The sequence below is a fragment of the Fukomys damarensis genome, unplaced genomic scaffold (genome assembly GCF_012274545.1).
Source record: "Fukomys damarensis isolate Sample0158 unplaced genomic scaffold, DMR_v1.0_HiC HiC_scaffold_39, whole genome shotgun sequence".
Lineage (NCBI taxonomy): Eukaryota > Metazoa > Chordata > Mammalia > Rodentia > Bathyergidae > Fukomys > Fukomys damarensis.
Window position 1 is genome coordinate 27265204 of NW_022900951.1, and position 19560 is coordinate 27284763.

General features: G+C 35.2%; 1 protein-coding gene across 6 annotated transcripts in view; it reads right to left on the reverse strand.

Annotated features, from left to right (window-relative positions):
- The window catches only part of Dmd (dystrophin), a 2130457-nt gene that overhangs the window by 548457 nt on the left and 1562440 nt on the right, over positions 1–19560 (reverse strand). For all 6 annotated transcript variants that reach the window (XM_033760401.1, XM_033760400.1, XM_033760399.1 and 3 more), the window contains exon 53: positions 10913–11124. In XM_033760401.1, coding sequence (XP_033616292.1) covers positions 10913–11124 — 212 coding nt within the window. The remainder of the gene's footprint in view (positions 1–10912; positions 11125–19560) is intronic.

Sequence of the window (19560 nt, forward strand, 5' to 3'; positions counted from 1 at the left end):
TTTTTAAATTTTTTTTGGTACCAGGGATCGAACTCGGGTTCTTGTGCTTTCAAGGCATGTGGCGGAACCACTGAGCTAAATCCCCAGCCCCTCAATTCATATATTTTTAATCACTTTTGCTTTTGACATTATACCTCAGAAAGCACTGCCTAACCCACTGTACTTTATTAATTTCAAAGAGTTTAATTCTTCCAATTCGTTTGAAATGCCATTACAAAATATTATTTTATTTTACAAAAGTGTAAAATTTATTTCATAAAATTTTTATTTTTCATTGAAAACCAAGTAGATAAATGCATATGTCACAAAGTGTTATTTTGATTTTATGTATACACCATGGAATAAAATAGCTGTTGCTTCCTATAATTATCACTTTTTGTAGTGAGAATATTTAAAATCTGTTTAACAAGCTGATACATACAACATAAGAATGGACACATATTGTATAATCAGTTTTCCAAACTTAGTCTGTCTAAATGAAATCTTGTCCCACTACTGTCACCCACTGAGCCCCGAGCCTCTGGTAACCTCCTTTCTACTCTCTACTTTTGTAAGTTTGATTTCTTTAGTTTCCACATTTAAATCCACATGAGATCATGTGTTATTTGATTTGTGTATCTGGCTTATTTCACTTTAAATAATGTCCTCCAGGATCATCTATGTTGTCACAAATGATAGAATTTTATTTGTTGTAAAGGCTGCATAATATTTCACCATGTATATGTACCACGTATTATTTATCCATTCATCGACTACTAAGAGGCTTTGATTGTGAATATTACTATGATAAGTACGAGTACAGATATTCTTTCAATATACTGATTTTGATTCTTTTGGATGCACACCCAGCAGTGGGATAGCTGGATCATAAGATGATTCTATTTTTAGTTTTGAGAAACTTCTACACTGTTCATAATGGATGTTCTAAACATCCCCGTCAGTGGTGCACAAGCGTGATTTTATATCCTTGCCAACACTTTTTTTAATAACAGCCCTACCTACAGGTATAAGGTAACATCTCATTGTAATTTTAATCTGTATTTTCTTTCTTTTTTTGAGACAGGGTCTCACTATGTAGTTGAGAACTTACTATGTAGCCCAGGCTGGTCTCCAACTCACAGTGATCCTCCTGCCTCTGCCTACCGAGTGTTGGGATTACAGGCATGTGCTACCATGGCTGGCTTAATCTGTATTTTCTTGATGATTAGTGATGTTGAGCAGTTTTTCATTAATCTATTGGCCATGTCTATGCCTTTTTCTTTTCTTTCTGTTTTTTAATACAGGGTCTTGCTATGTATTCAGGATAATCTTGAACTTACTGTGTAGCCCAGGCTGCCCTTGAACCCATGGAGATCCTCTTGCTTCAGCCTCCCAAGTGCTGGGATTACAGGTGTGTGCCACTATTCCTGGCTTATATGTAATCTTCTGACAAATGTTTATTCAAATCTTTCATTTATTTTAAATTAACTTTTCTTATATCATCTACTTTTGAGATAATTCTTATGTATGGTTTGAAATGTGTCAAACTTCAGTGTTTTGCATGTGTATATTGTTTTCCCAATAGCAGCTTTTTCAAGACTTTTTTCCTATTGAGTTATTTTGAAACCCTTGTCAAAAATCAACTGACCATAAATGCAAAGGTTTATTCTGGATTTTCAATTCTATTTAATTGATCTATATGTCCATCCATGTGCCAGTATCATGCTGACTTTATAGCTGTGATTTTGTTGAAATTTTTAAAATGGGGAAGAGGAGTCCACAATTTTATTCTTTTTTGAAGGTTGTTTAGGTTATTCTGGGTTTGCTGCATTTCAATATGAATTTTAAGATCCACTCATCAATTTATGCAAAAATTAGTATTTTGATAAAGTTTATTTTATGCCTATGTCAATTTGGGAGATAATTGTTATCTTAATAACATTGTGTCGTGATCTGGGAACACAATGTTTTTCCACTTTCTTAAGTCTTAATTTATTTCAACAATACTTCACAGTTATCAGTATACAAATTTTGCATGTCTTGCATAAGAACTTTATGTTTTAGTGTTATGCTAAATGGAATATAGTACAGTACTCTTTTATTTTTTTAGATTATTCATTGCTCATGTATAAAAACTAATTTTGTAATACTGACCTTATACTCTGCAGATTGTCTGATTTATTACTTCTATCTCCCCGTTATTTCTCTTTCTTTCCTGTTTTTCTTTTTTTTTTTTTTTTTTTTTTTTTTTTTTTTTACCAGGGATAGAACTCAGTACCTTGTGCTTGCGAGGCAGGTGGCAGAACCATTGAGCTAAATTGCAGTTAATTTATTACTTCTAATGCTTTTTAGTGGGTTACTTCCAATTGTCTAGATATGTTCTTTCTAATATGACTTCCTTCTATTTATTAAATATATTTATTTTTGCCTACTTTCCTGAACTTCCAGTGTAATATTGAATAAAAGTGATAAGATCAGATTTTCTTGCCCTGTTCCTAGTCTTCGGGACAAGTGCACAGTCTTTTACCAAGATGGTAGCTGTGAAGTTTTTGTAGTTGTCCTTTATTAGGTTGAGGATGTCTCCTTGGGTATTAGTTTCCTAATGTTGCAATAATAAAGTGCCACAAATGGAGTGGCTTCAAACAACAAAACTGTCTCAGAATTTTGGATACATGATCCAATCAAGCCTTCCTGCTCCTGTTCCAGCAGGCCATGCTCCCATAGAAAAACATATGGCAGAATCCTTCTCATTTCCTAACTTCCAGTAGTGGCTGTCAATCCTTAGCATACATGGATTGCAGCTTTATCATTCTAATCTCTGCCTCTCATCATATGGTGCCTTCCCTATGGTCAGAGTCTCTACATTGCATTGTGTGTGTGTGTGTGTGTGTGTGTGTGTGTCTTCTTATAAAGAGGAGTCAGTAGTACACTAATCAATAATCAATAGCATACTAATCAATAGTAGACTAAGGACTTATCCACCATACTGCAGTATAACCTCATCTTACCTTCATTATATCTGCAAAGACTCCTTCCAAATAAGTCACACTTGCAGGGACCAATGCGTGGGCATTCTATGTATCTGTTAGAGGAATACTATTTAATCTGTAATAACTCCTACAATTTATTGAATGTTTATCATGAAAAGATCCTGTTTATCAAATGCATTTGCTGCATCAATTGAGAAACCATGTTATTTTTGTCTTATTTAATGGATGTGGCCTATTACTTTGCTTAAATTCTGAGTGTTAAATCAATCTTGCTTTCCTGAGATAAATCTCACTTGGTTATGGTGGCAATTGCTTTAATATATTATTGTATTAGGATTGAGAGTTTCTTTTTTTCTTGGTACTGGGGAACAAACTCGTGACCTTGCACTTGTGAGGCAGGCGGCTGTACCACTGAGCTGAATCCCAGACCCAGGTTTGAGAATATTTTTTTAAGGCTTTCGGAGTCTATATTCATAAGACATATTGGTCAATAGTTTGTTTTGCTTTTATCCTGTGACTTTTTTGTACATAATGGAAGTACTTCTTCCTCTTTGATTTTTTAGGGAGTTTGGAAAGACTGGGATTAATTTTTGTTTAAAATTTTGATAGAGTTCATCAGTGAAGTCATCTGGGTCTGAGATTTTAATTGAGAGAAGTTTTTAAATTACTGATTCCATTTTTTGTTACAGGTCTATTCAGATTATTTCTTCAGTTATTTATAGTAGCTTCTCAATCATTTTTATTTTCATAAGGTTGGTAATAATGCACCCTTTCATTACTAAATTAGTTATTAGCACCCTCTCTCATGCTTCCCTTGAGCAATTTAGCTAAAGAATTGTACATTCTATTGTTTTCATATAACCACATTTACTTGCAATTTTCTCTATATGTATTTTCTCCATTTCATTCTAATAGATATTATTTCCTTTTGATTGATTGTTTTAGATTTATATTTTCCTTTTCTAGTTTCATAAGAAAGGTTAGGCTACTGATATGGTCATTCTTTTTAAATTTATAGTCATATATTTTACAATAAGCATTGCCTCCCATAAGTCTTGGTGTGTGTTCTTATTTCTATATTTTTCAAAGTATTTTAATTTCCTCTTTGGCTAACTAGTTACTTGAGCGTGTGTTACATAATTTTCTCATATTTGTAAACCCTTACATTTCTGTTACTGATCTTTCATTTCATTCCGCTGCAGTGAGAAAATCTACATTGTATGACTTTAATCCTTTTGAAGGTGTTGAGATTTCATGTCCCAGAAGATGGTTTATCTGAGAATATTTCTTGCGCAAGTGAGAAGAATGTGTAGGAGGTAGGATCAAAATATATGGTGAATGTTAAATATTTTAAAAATGTATGTGTAATAATAAAAGATATATTGTCATTAATCTCCCTCAAAGTACTCCCCCCATATTTCTTGACATTTTCTGAAGCAGTTTTGGATGTCCTCATTCATAAATGTTACCATTGATGTGCTGTTGTGATTGCTTTCATGTTCTGACTCTGTATAAAATGCCTACCTTTCATGGTCATTTTGACTACAGGTGAGAGCCAGAAGTAGCAAGATACTAGATTCAGTGAATGACCTGGATAATGACACACAATGTTTTATAAGCATGCCTTTCTATTCGATGGAATGCAAGAACTTTTGCTATATTATTGATCACACTTGCAGAAACAAGGGGCCTTCCAGATCTGCTTCAGAAAGTGGCAAGAAAAATGGGAAACGTGTGTTCAAAGGTAGAGGAAGTATTATGATGGCAATGTGTCTTTCACTATAATAACTTTTTAAAGAATTTCAACATTGATTACAGTTTTAAAGTCATACCTAATTACTGGGTGGAGTCTGTTAGGTCAAGTATGTAGATGACTGTTAGGTCTTGCCTTGTTACTTTGCTCACTGCTGGGACAAGAGACTTGCCGTCTATAATTTGAAGGAGGAAAGGCTTGTTTTGGCTCATAGTTTGTGGCATTTTCCATCCACAGTTCGCCAGCTCCAAGGCAGGAAGAGAGCTGCTAATGTCATGGTGGCCAAAATGAAAAGAGTTAAGATAGAAACTTAGAAGGGAGATATACTCTTCTGGGTTTTATCCACAGTGACCTGTGTCTTTGGACCGCAGTATAATTTGTAATGGCAAGTCAGCTATAGCACCCTAATAATCAAATCACCTTTCAGAAGCTCTACTTTTGAGCACATGTAGTTTTGGGGTACATCTAGATATAAACCAGTAATAGCTACAGTTTACAGTGTTTCTCTTTTTACGAAAGAAAAACATTTCATTTACTTTCATTAAAGGCTGGTTCAAGTACATTATACAAAATCTTAAAAAGAGTTCTCAGACTACTAGGGAAATTACAAGAGGTTGTGCAGGGAGAAATCTGTGCAAATTCATCTTACTTAGGATCAGTTCTTTTTCAAGTTCTGTTTCTCTGCTGATCTGCCGAGGTGTTCAATTTATTGCTAAAAATGATATGTGCAACTATTTTTGCTGAATTGTCTATTTCTTCCTCCAATTATATCAGCTTTTGCTTCATTTGTTTTCTTAATTTCCCCTCTAAATTTGGATTATCCCTATTGATCTAGCATCAAATTTGTCACCTCTTTGTTAGCTCAAATCTGCTGTTGAGCCACGCCCCCATGAAAATTTCATCCTGTGATAGTCTTTCAAGTCTAGAATTTCCATTTGCTTCTATATAGTTTTTATGTTACTATTGCTACTCTTGGGTTTCTATATTGCCCAGGAATATGTCAGAGCTTATTGAAGTCTACTATAGGCATCTCATTTCCCAGATCTTCATCTAAGGTTTTGCTCTAGATCCATGATTCTATCAACTAGCATCATAAACCCAGGAAGATATCTGTTAAGTAACTGCTGCGGAGTGGTTTTGACAAATAACCCAGATAATAAGGCATTTCTGAGGGAATGAGCATCTATTGTCTAATTATTGTCAAATAACAAGACTTTGTTTATACAGTTTTTCTTCTAGGAAGCTACAAGACAGGCCAAAGAGCAATAATGCTCTGGGAAACAATAGATCTTTTTGAAGAACTCCAATCCTGTCTAATCTTTGCAGAGGCTACAATCCTGCTAGTTTTCATAGCTACCACCATTTGCAAGGCTGCTGATTTTCAAGAATATCGTAGAGCTGGGAAGAAATGATGGGAAAAGACCAATTTAAAGAGCCCAAACCTTGCCATTCTTAGCGAAGTTCAGCAGTTCAGAGATTGCTTCCAGCCTTTGGATAATTTCCAGAATTCAGAAAGGCAATTTTAACAATTTTTGCCAGGCTTTTCATTGGTTTTGTGGAAGAGAATATTTCTAGAACAGCCACATTATACTTTTGAGCATGGAGTAAGTTAAACTGTGAGGAGAAAACTAGGCAAAATTTGGTGCAATCAGAGCATAAAGAAGTGCAAGATCGGTGACTGCATTAAATATTTATACAATATAGCAGCACCTGGGGAAAGCAGCCCATTACTACTTGTGCTCTATCAGTGATGTAGAATACACTGTTTGTATGCTTTGAGAAGTTTAATACCTTCATACATACTTTAAGAGAAAAACTACTATTAGCTTGTTGACTCTCTTTAATCACATGGAAATTTTAGGGGAGAGCAAAATGGAATAAAAAATTCATGAAGCAATGATAGGTCCCAGCTAGAAAATTTTTGGTAATGGTTTTTATTACTGTACCAGAAATCCAAACCTCTAACTGCTGGTATAGGTCAATTTGCTGATTTTATTTTGTATAACTCTGAATATATATTAAAGAAGAATTTAGCTTCCAATATTGTATACATCTTTAAGGCAAATATAATATTATCTGGTATCATCCATTCCTCCACAAATAATTTAAAATGTCAGGCTTTACTTCCTTATTTGAAAAACCAGTTTCCCCTAATTACTTTCTTTCCTAATAAAATAATTTGAGATCCTCAAATAACCACCATAGTTACCACACATAATAAGTGAAAATTTGAAAATTAATTATGTGATTACAGTGTATCTGTTTTTAGTTCCCTAAAGAATGTCTTCAAAACAGAGATTTTGAAGCCTTGGAAATGTTTATTTAATAATTTGAAAATTATTGGATTTCTTGCTTCAGATAGTTTAATGTATTATATAGCCAAATCAGCTAGGCTCAAACAAGATTTCACTTCTCTATTGAATTCATGTACTCTTAGCTCAGCCAAGCACAAAACAGCTAATGCTGTCACGTTTGAAAAGCTTTTATGCTGAATTTGACACAAAAGCAATCACAAAGAAGACAAAAAAGGAATTTCTCTTTCAAAAGCTGAAAGGAGAAAAATAAATGAAAACTAGGAGTCTGGGCAAATCTCTCCTGACACTGGAAAAAACAAGTTTAAAGTGGTCAAGAAATCATTTTTTTCCAAAGAAGCCACTGCCAAGTATGGACCGATCTTAATAGCCTAGGGAACAGGTTGTGAACTCAACCAAGATTCTGCCAAATGAAATAAATCCCATGATAATCACTGCTGGCAGTTTGAGGTGCCAATGGCACACTATTTTTGCCTCTTATGAAGGTTCTAAATGGCATAATCTCTCATAGGATTTCGTCATGGCCTAGTGGCAGGGATTTTGATCAGATGGAAATCTTGTATGTTTTCCCTAACATCTGTCTATCTCATATTCACATTATTTTATCAGGTGTGTGCAGAAGATCAGATAAAGACATGTGGTGAACAAAATCAAGTAGTTTCTAACTTCATGCTTTTATTTAAAAAAATAAGGGTTACACAGCAAAGCAATAATGATGAATATATTAGGGACCTCTCTTAATGACCTGCTCATTAGTAATTGATACAATAGGCCATTTCCATTGCATTCTGCAAAATCAGGAGTGTCTTGTTACTGTTTTCCACTACCACTGCCATGTCTGTAAGATAAGTTTTCTCCAGAGGCCATCTCAAATTTGATTTCTGTTACGTGAATGGGTTAGCAGTAACACTATTTCTTAGCCACTATTTTTTCTAACCAGGAGGAAAAGGTTTTCACCTTACACCAGAAAGGAAATAAAGATGAAGCTTCATGAAATACTATAAAGGATTTAAAATATTAATTATTAAAATTTACACAGCAACTTTGCTAAAATGTTTGCACTAATACTAAACTTAAAAACCAGAATGAGGGCCAGGGACATAGCTCAGGGGCACTGCGCCTGCCTCGCATGAGCAAGGTCCTGAGTCAATCCTTGAATGAAAACTTTTACATACATTATAAGACAAATATATGAAAAATAAGATGAGATTATAGATAAGGAGTTGTGATTATGAATCATGAATATAGCAGGATTTTTAGCGATTGGTGATGTTAAAAGGTTTAGGTATGGTGATTTGTCAACTTTGTCATTGGTCATCTCTATCGTGAATTTAACTTAAAGTATAACAATATATATTATCACATTCTTAAATAGAGAACACAAACAGAAATATCCACTTTCAATAGCCACATAATAAAATGGCTGACTCATTTTTATGATGTGGTTTCCAAGTGACCATTTAACAACAATTTTTAAAAATTTTAAATGTTTGCTCAGGATAGTAATTATAATACAATCCTGTTTGGGTTTTGGTTATTTAAAATATTTCATGGGTTTTGATGATGAGCTTATTTTGCTGGTTCTTTTGTGTATTTTCTTTAGCAGGCTAGCAGTTCTTTCCACCTCTTATTTGAAGGTCCGCACTCTTTTAAACCCTCACCATTCTTGACATCATTTTAGAATTATTTCAGGTCCAAATTACTTCTTATTTGCTTACTTTAGAGCTCCTCTTTTCCTAATCAAACCTATCACTATGTGCCTCTCATTTCTCCCCCTCATCTATCGCAAGGATTCAGTCTTAACTCTTTTATCCTCCGCACCCATTAACCACATTGATCTATAATCAGCTAAATTCATGGAGAGTATCCTATGATTAAGACCAAATCCTTAAAAAATAATTACATGGATTCTATACTTCACATTGTTAGATCTGGGACTAGGAAAATAATCATTAGAAATTATTTATGCATCTATGCTCATTCACTAGAAAATTATTATTACTCACTAGTATTTCACGTAAGAAAGAATTTTAAGCTACCTAAATTTTGCTTTCAACAGAATTAATAAGAATGAAAAATCTTATGTGACTTTCTAACATTCTTGTATAAATGATAATATTGTCCTCATAGCAGCTCAGGTGCTTTGGCAAAGTGGCTATGACCAAGATTGGCTAAAAGTACATTAGTCCTATTTACTCTTCCTGAAATTAAATTGGAAATACATTCAGGTAAATAAGACATGGAGGAATTTCAAGGCCTAGCTATAAGACCCTATGAATGACCACATTTTCTCTTCCTCTCCTACAGCGGCCACGGGCAACTATATTTTTAAAGTGTCAGTTTCACAAAATAGGAAAAGCTTATCTCAAAGTGACCATTTTAATGGAGCTCCTACAAAGGGCTTATCACTGACATAAACAAGGAACTAGTACTATTATCTTTATTGTATTAATCTGACAATATTTCAGGGTTAATTTCTTGTGAGGCAGGCGTGGTGCCACTGAGCTAAACCCCCAGTCCACCCTTTCAGGGTTCATTTCTTACTACACTTAGAATAGTTTAACCTGACTCTAGCTGAGATGAAAACTACTGCTAAGAAAACTATATGGTTTTCTTCCTAGATGACGAAAACGTAACTAATGCCATAACCAATGTGAGATTCAGATACTTATTTAGCAAAGAGCCTTTTTATCAGACAAAAATCTTGAAGTATTCAATCTGATTCACTCTTTACCATTTTATTTCTGTAGTTCAAATCCCCTAAAGGGGACCCATTATTTAGCATTTAAGGCCTTTCAAGGGGTCATGCATGGTAGTTCCTGAAAGCATAATACATCTTATTTCCTTTCCCTTTCCTTTTTACTCTAGGGAGGTCTCAACTATTAAGCAGACAGATATTTGATGAAGTGGGGGAGTAAAGAGGAGGAAAAAAAGAGAAAGAAGGAAAGAATAAGTTGGGCTGGAAATCAGAGAATGGGAGGAGAAAGTTAGAGTATGATATGTAGTTGAAAAATAGCATGCATGTTTAAATTTTGAAAATGTATTATAGCAAAATACACACTGCCATTAATGCCTCTCAAATATTTCCTGCCTCCTGGAATACGCTTATCACATCATTCTTGCCACTTTGGGAAGCAACTCTGGAAAGCTTTTTTCATGATGGTTTTAAGTTGCATGGTCATGACTGACTCGATGCCTTGAATTAACTCAAAACATTTACTTCTTGTGGTCAATTTGACTTTGGGAAGAACCACAAGTTGCGTGGTACAAGATCCAGGGAATAAGGTAGATAAGGATACACTAAGGTTTTTACAAGCCTGACTTTCTGTTGGATGGCTCTCAGCAACAGCATCCACTTTGTAAAGACACTCAAGAAATGAGCCTTCCAGATGTGCTTCAGAAAGTGCCCAGAACACTGTGATACCTGTGTCTGAAGCAAAGCGGAATAGTTTGAGGGGGATTTATGTGTCTTTTTCTGTACTGTAATACAAATTTAAAATATAAGCACATACCATGATTTTTCATCAGCCCTTGCACACCTTATTCCTAAGCCCTTCTGGATTTCAGACCCTCAAATAAGGTCGGGCTACTTTTCCTAGAAAAGAATTAGGCCCAAATGGTTGACTTGATGCTACTACTTAAGTATGGTATGGATATCAACTTGGAAGGGATCTTAAAAGCCCCCTATATCCAGATCAAGCAAAATTAATTTTAAGATTGATATTAGCCATCAGTTTTCCTCTCATCTCTACTGACTCAAAATTTTACTGTCCATTACACCTCAGATATAATTCTCCTTAAATCATTAAGTTTTAATCCACAGTAAAATTTTATTCCATGTAATCAGGCTCTTATTTTAAAATACTTTTGATACTAACCTTGGTTTCTGTGATTTTCTTCTGGATTGCATCCACTGTGTAAGGAGCCTCCTTCCATGACTCAAGCTTGGCTCTGGCCTGGCCTGTGACCTGCTCAGCTTCTTCTTTAGCTTCCAGCCATTGTGTTGAATCCTTTAACATTTCATTTAACTGTTGCCTCCGGTTTTGAAGGTGTTCGTGGACTTCATCCCACTGATTCTGAATTCTTTCAACTGAGATTAATGAAAAAAAATGAATAGTATATACTAATTTTGAGACTTCTGAAATTAAACATCTAAAGACTGACTCACATTTGCATTGCCTTTCAAAATATTGTTAATTGTCTTATGGTTTGGATGATGAACACAGGATTGTTTTTTTTTTTCAGATAGGAAACATGAGTTTTTATTAAATTATCTTCCTAAAATTTTCTTATTTCCTAGAGCCAAATAGCAGTCATCTGTTTGAAAGCCATTATAGCACAGTGCCCATATCCCTTTAGTCTTACTACTTCAGTGCTCATCTGCCTAATTTTCAGTATGAGTATTGTCACTTTACTGTAAGAAGAGTTTGCTTTGTCATCTAACTTGCAGACTAGACATACCAGGAAATTGATATCTCCTTGTCACACTCAGGGGCAGCTTGTAACTAATGACTGGTTCTAGGAACTAGGGTATGGACACACTAATTCGCTTTACCCCATTAGACATGACTCTCCTATTAGGATAAAACACCAGTGGCCTATAGAGCTACCCTGCTTGATAAAACACTGTCGTTTACTGGTGCCTTGCATTACCTGTCACAGTTACCTTCATAGTTTCCCTGATATGTACTTTTCCATCCAAATAAACTATTTCTAGGGTTATTCCAAGGAAATCCAAGAGTTGCATACTAGAAACATCTTTTAACAATATCTAAAAACTCAGCCGGAGCACATTCCATAAAACTGGTTTATACTGAAGCTATTTTTGGTATCATGATCAGAATAAGATGGAGATACCCTATATTCTTCTCTAAAATACTTTATTTTAGTATATTACAACAAACAGTGTTGCTTTTTTTCCAAATACTTTTTTTTGTGTGACTACTATCTATCTGTACTTTGTATCTTCTTTTTTTTTTTTTTTTGGTACCATGGATCAAACTTGGGCCCTTGGGCTTGAGAGGCAGGCGGTGAAACCATTGAGCTAAATCCCTGGCCCTGTACTTTGGATCTTAAATGTTTCCCAGAGGCTAATGTGATAAACGCTTAGTTGTTCGCCCATGATGCTACTGGGAGTTGCTAAACCATTAGGAGGTGGGGCCGAGTAGATGAATGCTAAGTCTTTGGGCATGTGCCTTTGGCAGGGGTATTAGGATCCCTGATTCTTTTTCTCTTTTTGCTTCCTCACCACCAGGAGGTGAGCAGTTTGTTCCGCCATCCTCTCCTTGCTGTGATGTACTGCTTTACCACAGGCCCAAAGGCAGTAAGGCCAAGCTACCTTGGACTGATTGAAGCCTCTGAAACTGTGAGCCAAAGTAAACCTTTGCTCCTAGGAAGTTAATTTGGTCAGATATCTTGTCACAGCAGGGGAAAGCTGACTAATACAACCTCTTTCATGTGCACCCTCTTGACTTTCTCCTTTCTACCATGAGTTCAAGCAGCATGAAGATCTTAATAGAAGCTGAGGGAATGCCAGTGCCAAGTTCTTGGATTTCTCAGCTTCCAGAAACAGAGGCCAAATGAAACCTCTTTTTATAAATTACCCCGTGTTTCAGCAATTCTGCTATAGCAACAGTAAATGGAGTGAGACAAAACTCTTCACTGTCTCCCCACTGTCTTCTGGAATATTCCTTAGCTTTACATACGTGTTTCTTTTTTGTCGGGCCTTTCTTCAAAGGAACAAACCACAACCTGAACAGGCATAATAAAACCACCAAAGATATTATAAAAACCATATAGCAATAGACCTATTACTATATCTAGGTCAAAGACATGAGGAGAAGGAAAAATAGTCAGAAGCAGAGAATCATGAGAAATCCATTGATTTAAAGAGCAACCTTTGGTCAAGTGACACAGTCAGCCTGTATAGCAATCTCACAGGCAAAAAATTAGGAAAACAAATATTTTAACGTCACTTTTCTCACTATCTTCAATTTCCTACTAGGCTCCACAGTGTCTAAACCAAATGGGAGCCAGAGGGCCTAGGAGCTCACTGATGACACAGATCGCCCTCTCAGAATAGAGAAAAGGTTAGAGAAGGGCAAAGATCGCCTATGGATGGACAAGTGAAATATATATAGCACAGCAACATAACACTATGGCTTACTTCATGATATAAGTATTCTTTTTTTACTTCTATTAACATGTCAATTGTGTTTAAATGTCAGTGTTTATCTGTCTTTCTGTCTCTTGCCCTTTCTTTATCTCTTATATTTAACACCATTGTTTTATTTTATTATTATTATTACTTCACTGGGTAGTAGAATACCTATTATTAGTTGATGCTTTATAGTTGACTACTCTATTTGATCTTCAGTTCATAAAATCAATATTGTAAATACTTCTATAACAAAGTTGATTAAAATATAAAATGTATTTAAGTGTTCTGAAATATTTTTCCATTGATCATAGAAACAACAGTGCAATTACAGTTTTTCAAATCCTTATACCGAGATATTTTAGCTTTCAAAAACACATATTAATTATAAAAATTGATCACTTCTCAGACTTTTGGCTAAGATCAAGTGTAATTATACAAATTGAGAGGTTTTCCTGTAACAGTTTCATATATGCATATATCATGTATTGATCATATCTACTGTCTGTTCTATCCTCTCTCACCCTCCCTGCTATCTCCCTCCCAGCTAGTCTTCTTCCCAGTCTCTATATGTCCAGCAGGAGGCTTTAATGTGTATACCTGGCATCATTTTTAATTAGTTTTTATATGTTATATGTATTTGAAAATAATGAAACTGACTCTTGTTAAAAATAGCCTGATTCCAATTTGTCTTTATCTTAATTTGCATTACCAACATTTTACCTTGTTAAGCAATTTTATTAGAATACACAGTAGTTTTTACGTAAACATAGCAAAATGAATTCATGCTGAGTGAATATTTTGTATATCTATATTTTAATATTGTAGATACAACTATTTTGGAAAGCCTATCACTAGACATTGGCATTAAATATTTATTCCCATTATGTGGACAATTTTTAAATTTCTAGACAAAAGAGGGAACATTTATAGCTTCTATCATTACTTGAGACATGCATATCATTTGAATGCTTGTTAAATCATAATAATGGAAGCTAGAAGTCATCATATTTGTATAATATAGCAAGATAAAATGGTTCATTTGGGTTTGTATCCCACTAAGGACATGCCTTCTCATTCTTGATTTTTGACTATATGTTACTGACAAATAATTCTTTTTTTCTTTTTAATGAGTTTATTGGTACATTCTAGGTATACAGTACAGTTACATTCATTATTGGGATCTTGTACCTCTACATGACAGGTCTGGTTCTCATTTTTCCCCTTGTCCCTGCTCTCCCTTCACCCCCTCCCCTCCCCATTTACAAATACTTTATTTCCATTTTTTCATTTTCTCATATTTTTTTCTTTTCCTTTATTCCCTTTCCCCTACCCTTCCCACTTTAATTCTTAACTAAACAGATTTTACATGCTTCAGGCTCAATCATCTATTCATTTAGCCAGATAGTCACTATTTCATTCATCATCTACTAGATACCAGGAATTATGCTATGTACTGGGAAGCAAAGAAGCCTAAGACAGATTCCCTAGCTTCTGGTTCGGATCTCGATTAGACAGTGGTATTGTTCACCATCTACCTGAAAAATACCAAATGATCAGGGAGAAGAAAATGAGTTCAGTCTTGACCTATTCAATGGGAAGTTTCGAAAATTATCCACATAGGACTATCACTTTAGTCAACTGGGCTGAGTGGTCTATAGCATAGCTATGAATTTCGAGAGAGATAGAAGTCTGGCCTTGGAAATCACTATAGATATGTAAACACTGAAACCATTACTATGAATGCATTCTCTGATGACATATAGGGGTATACTCCTGGGCTGAGAATGACTGGTCAACACTTGTAAATGCCAGAGATATTGTAAGATAATAAAAATCATAAGAACCTTAATTTGAAAGTAGTTGTTTCAGAGTACTATTTTAAGTTATTTACATGCATTAATTCATGCAGTTACGTGAATAATATCAGTGTCATTGTTATGTTATTGTTGCAGTTGTTTTTGTTGCTATTATCCTCATTTAATATGTCAGCAAGTAGATTTCAATAATTGGCCTAGGAACAAGGAATGACTGGTAAAGAAAACAGTTGGACCCAGCCAACACAGGGAACTAAGCTGCTTCCCCATCCCCAGAGCCCTGGGCCTTCATCAGAGCAGACCCATGAGGAGTACCTAGCTGCACAGGTGGCCCTGCAGCAACCCAACTGCACTGTGCTCTTGGGGCCAATACCTGGATCCATACTGCAGAGGCACAGTTGATCATTAAGGCCATTGTACTGAGCTCCAGAATAGAATGGAAGTGAACAACTGGAATAAAAGCACACCAGACATCCACAGTTGGTAAGCTGAAGGGACAACCACCTTCCATCATAAACTGGACTATCTTCAGGTTGAAGGAAAGCTGGAACCTGCAGTAGAATATTGCAGAGTTTAACCCTGTGGGAGGTCAGAGAGCTCAACCTGGGCCTTGTAGCCAGAATCAGCCTGAATCTCAGGGGTCTGCCATTGGCTTGCTGAGACTAATTGACTTAGTTCTGCACATTGCTGCCCACACTGTCTATTGTGACAGCAGAGACATACCCTGAAGGAGGCCCTTCAAATTGTTTTTCTTTTTCTCTTATGTTTAATTTTTATTTAAAATTTTTATTTCTTTCTAATCTTCAAATTCTTCTTGTTTTACTTCTTCTTTTTCTCACTTAATCTCTTGTTCCCCCACATTGTTCTCATCTCCCTTTTTGTTCCTGTTCCTGCCCTATTTCAGATTTCTTCCTTTTTCTTTCCTTCCTTTTCCTTCACTCGATTGTCATTAGTTTCAAAGAAAAGTGAGCACAATTTATAGCTTTTCTATTACTGTTAAGTTGTTCTATTCTTGTCTTTGTTCTTGCACTCTTTCTCTTTTGTCTTTAACAGTTTCCTAGAGTTTGAGTGATCAACCTGTGTTCTCTGGCTTCACTTGAAACCTTCTCCTATTATTTTACCTCCCAACTCCTTTCTCCTCCCAACTCCTTCTAAGTACCCATCCTGAAGGGTAAAGCTGCTATATTGAAGAGTTTATTCACTATAAACATTGTTTGGGTTGATCCTCGATTTTGATTTAAGTCATGTGGTTAAAGGAGATACGTTAATAACTACAACAAACGGTCAATTCCTAAGCTGTGCTTGATGCTACTGTGTTACTGACTGTATCAATTGGGCTAAGGTTTGTGATTTATTTAATGAGTTTTTCTTTCTGATATTATGAAAATGAGAGTGTCTTGAGTCATTAGAGACTCAAAACCTAAAGAGCAGCTATATCAGGAAGATAGAAGTACTAACTCAGGATTTAAACCAAGAACAGTGCCAACAACAAAAATTAAAAGGAGGAAACACTTACTCAAGGCAGAAACAGAGACTCCCAATTCACCAATGGCAAATTCTAGGGGAAACGAGGTGGAAAGGATTTACAATCAACCAGCAGGATACCATGAACTCATAGCATAGGAAGGAACAAAACAGATCAATCAGGCTCTAGAAAAATTCAAAACAGAAATAATTTCCCAGAAAACTACACAGATGGTGAGCACAATAAAAGACATGATTAGAGACTCTAGAACAGAAGCAGACAAAAATAGATGAGTTCAGGACCATGATAGAAGCCAAAAATGTCCAGCACAGGAAAGAAATGTAAATCATGAATGCCCAACATAGGAAAGAAATGGAATCCATGAAACAGATTCAAACAGGTATCCAGGAGATTGAAACTATAGAAATCATTCACAGCACAACGAATAAAGGTGAACACAGAATTTCAGCTGTGGAAGATAGGATTGCAGTCAGTGACCATGAAAAAAGAGATCTCTTCAAAACAGTAAGGGATCATGAGAAATTGATCCAACAACTCCTAGATGACACAAAGAAGAATAATGTAAGACTGATAGGAATCCATGAATTAGCAAAGGAATTACAAATGACTTAAAAGTCTATTCACAGAATTAATGACTGAAAATTTCCCAAAGAGAGGGGAAGAATATACAGATAAGTGAGATATGTAGGACTCCAAGCAGCCATGATAAAAAAAAAATCTACACCTAGACATATAATAGTCAAGATCCTGGAAATCCAACAGAAGAACAAAATACTACAAGCAGTTAGAGAAAAGAAATAAATTATGTGCAAAGGAAAGCCCATCAGAATGACAATAGACTGTTCAACACAAATCAAGGAGATACTGGAGTGAGGTATTTGAAGCCCTAAAAGAAAAGAAAAAGAAAAACCCTCAAAGCTAGACTGATGTATCTTGCAAAACTCTCTTTTAAAATGGGTGGGGAAATAAAATACTTCCATGACAAAGAACACCTGAGAAACTTCATGAATACAGCACTCCAAACAATTCTAAACAATATCCTAGAAAGAGACAATGAAGGTTACAACACCATTAGACCTAACAGAGCAAATCAATTAGCCAAGGCAAGAAAATAAAGGGAGAGGGGGAAGAATTAAAAAGAGCCAACAACAGGACAAGAATATGACAATTATAAGTCAAAACATATCAGTTATAACCATCAATGTTAATGGCCTCAAATCACCAATCAAAAAAATAGACTGGCAGAATGGATTAAAAGAAGCAAAATCCAATAATATGCTGTATACAAGAAACATACCTAATTAAAAAAAAAAACCTTATAGACTGAAAGTGAAAGGTTGGAAAACAGTTCTCCATGTGATCAGAGCTCAGGAAAAAGCAGGGGTAGGTATCTTATTCTCAGACAAACTATACCTCAAACCAAAACTAATTAAGAGAGACAAAGAAGGTCACTACATCCTTGTAAAGGCAGCAATCTAAAAGGAAGAGATGACAATCAAAAATATATATACACCAATGATATAAAACAAATATTAAGGGACATGAAAAACCAAATAAGCACTAATACAATTGTAGTGGGGGAACTAAATACCCCGCTATCCTATCACAGATAAACAGATCTTCTAGGCAAAAAATCAACAACGAACTACTAGAACTGAACCAAGCTTTTGAACAAAGGAAGTTAATAGACATCTACAGGGTTCCATCCCACAAAATCAAAATATACTTTCCTTATGGCTATACATGGGTCATTCTTCAAAGTAAACCACATACTAGCTCATAGATTACACTAGCGATCAACAGCATAAGAAACCGAAAGAACTTCACAAACACATGGAAATTGAACAACACTCTCCTGAACAATCAATGGGTCATTAATCAATGGGAAATTAAAGAACAAATTAGTCAGTTTTTATAAATAAATGATAATGTGAATACAACATACAAAAATCTATGGGACACAATGAAAGCAGTTCTATGTGGAAAATTCATAGCAGTGAAGGTCCACAATAAAAAAACAGCACAATCAAATAAACAATCTAAAGATGCATCTTAGGCTCCTAAAAAAAGTGTGAGAAGAACCCAAAGCTTGTATAAGGGAATAAATTATAAAGATCAGAGCAGAAGTCAATGCAATGGAAACTAAGAGAATGATATGAAAAATAAATCAATTGAAGAGTTGGTTTTTCAAAAGAATAAATAAAATTGATAAAGTCATAGCCAAACTTGTCAAAAAAAGGAAGACAAAGGCTCAAACCCATGCAATTAGGAAAGAAAAAGGTGAATTCACAACAGATCCAGCAGAAATCCCGAAGATTATCAAAACCTATTTTGAGAACACGTACTCTAATAAAGTGGAAAACACATAAGAAATGGAGAGATTTCTTGATATTTATGAATTACCAAGGTTGAATGAAGAAGATAAAAAATTCTAAACACCTCAGTTACAATCGCTGAAATTGAAAACGTAATTAAAAGTTTACCAACTAAGAAAAGACCAGGTCCTCATTGCTTCAGTGCTGAATTCTATAAGACATTTAGAGAAGAACTACTGCCAATTTTCTTTAAACTTTTCAATGAAATCAAAGGGGATGCAATACTCCAAATTCATTCCTGGAAGTAAGTGTTATTTTTATTCCCAAACCAGGGAAAGACCCAACCAAACAAGAGAACTACAGACCAATCCCATTAATGAAGATAGATGCAAAAATGCTCAGTAAGATAGTGGTAAACAGAATACAGTGGGTCCTAAAGAAGATCATACACCCTGACCAAGTCAGATTTATCCCAGGGATGCAAGGATGGTTCAACATACACAAATCAATAAATGTAATACACTATATTAACAGTGTCAAGGAAAAAAAACAAATGATCATCTCAATAGATGCAGAAAAAGCCCTTAACAAAATTCAACACACATTCATGATAAAAACCCTGAAGAAAATTGGAACACATGATCTTTATCTCAACTTCATAAAGGATGTGAAAAACCAACAGCCAACATCATATTAAATGGCCAAAAACTGAAAAGCCTATGATAAATTGAGGAACAAGACAAGGATATCC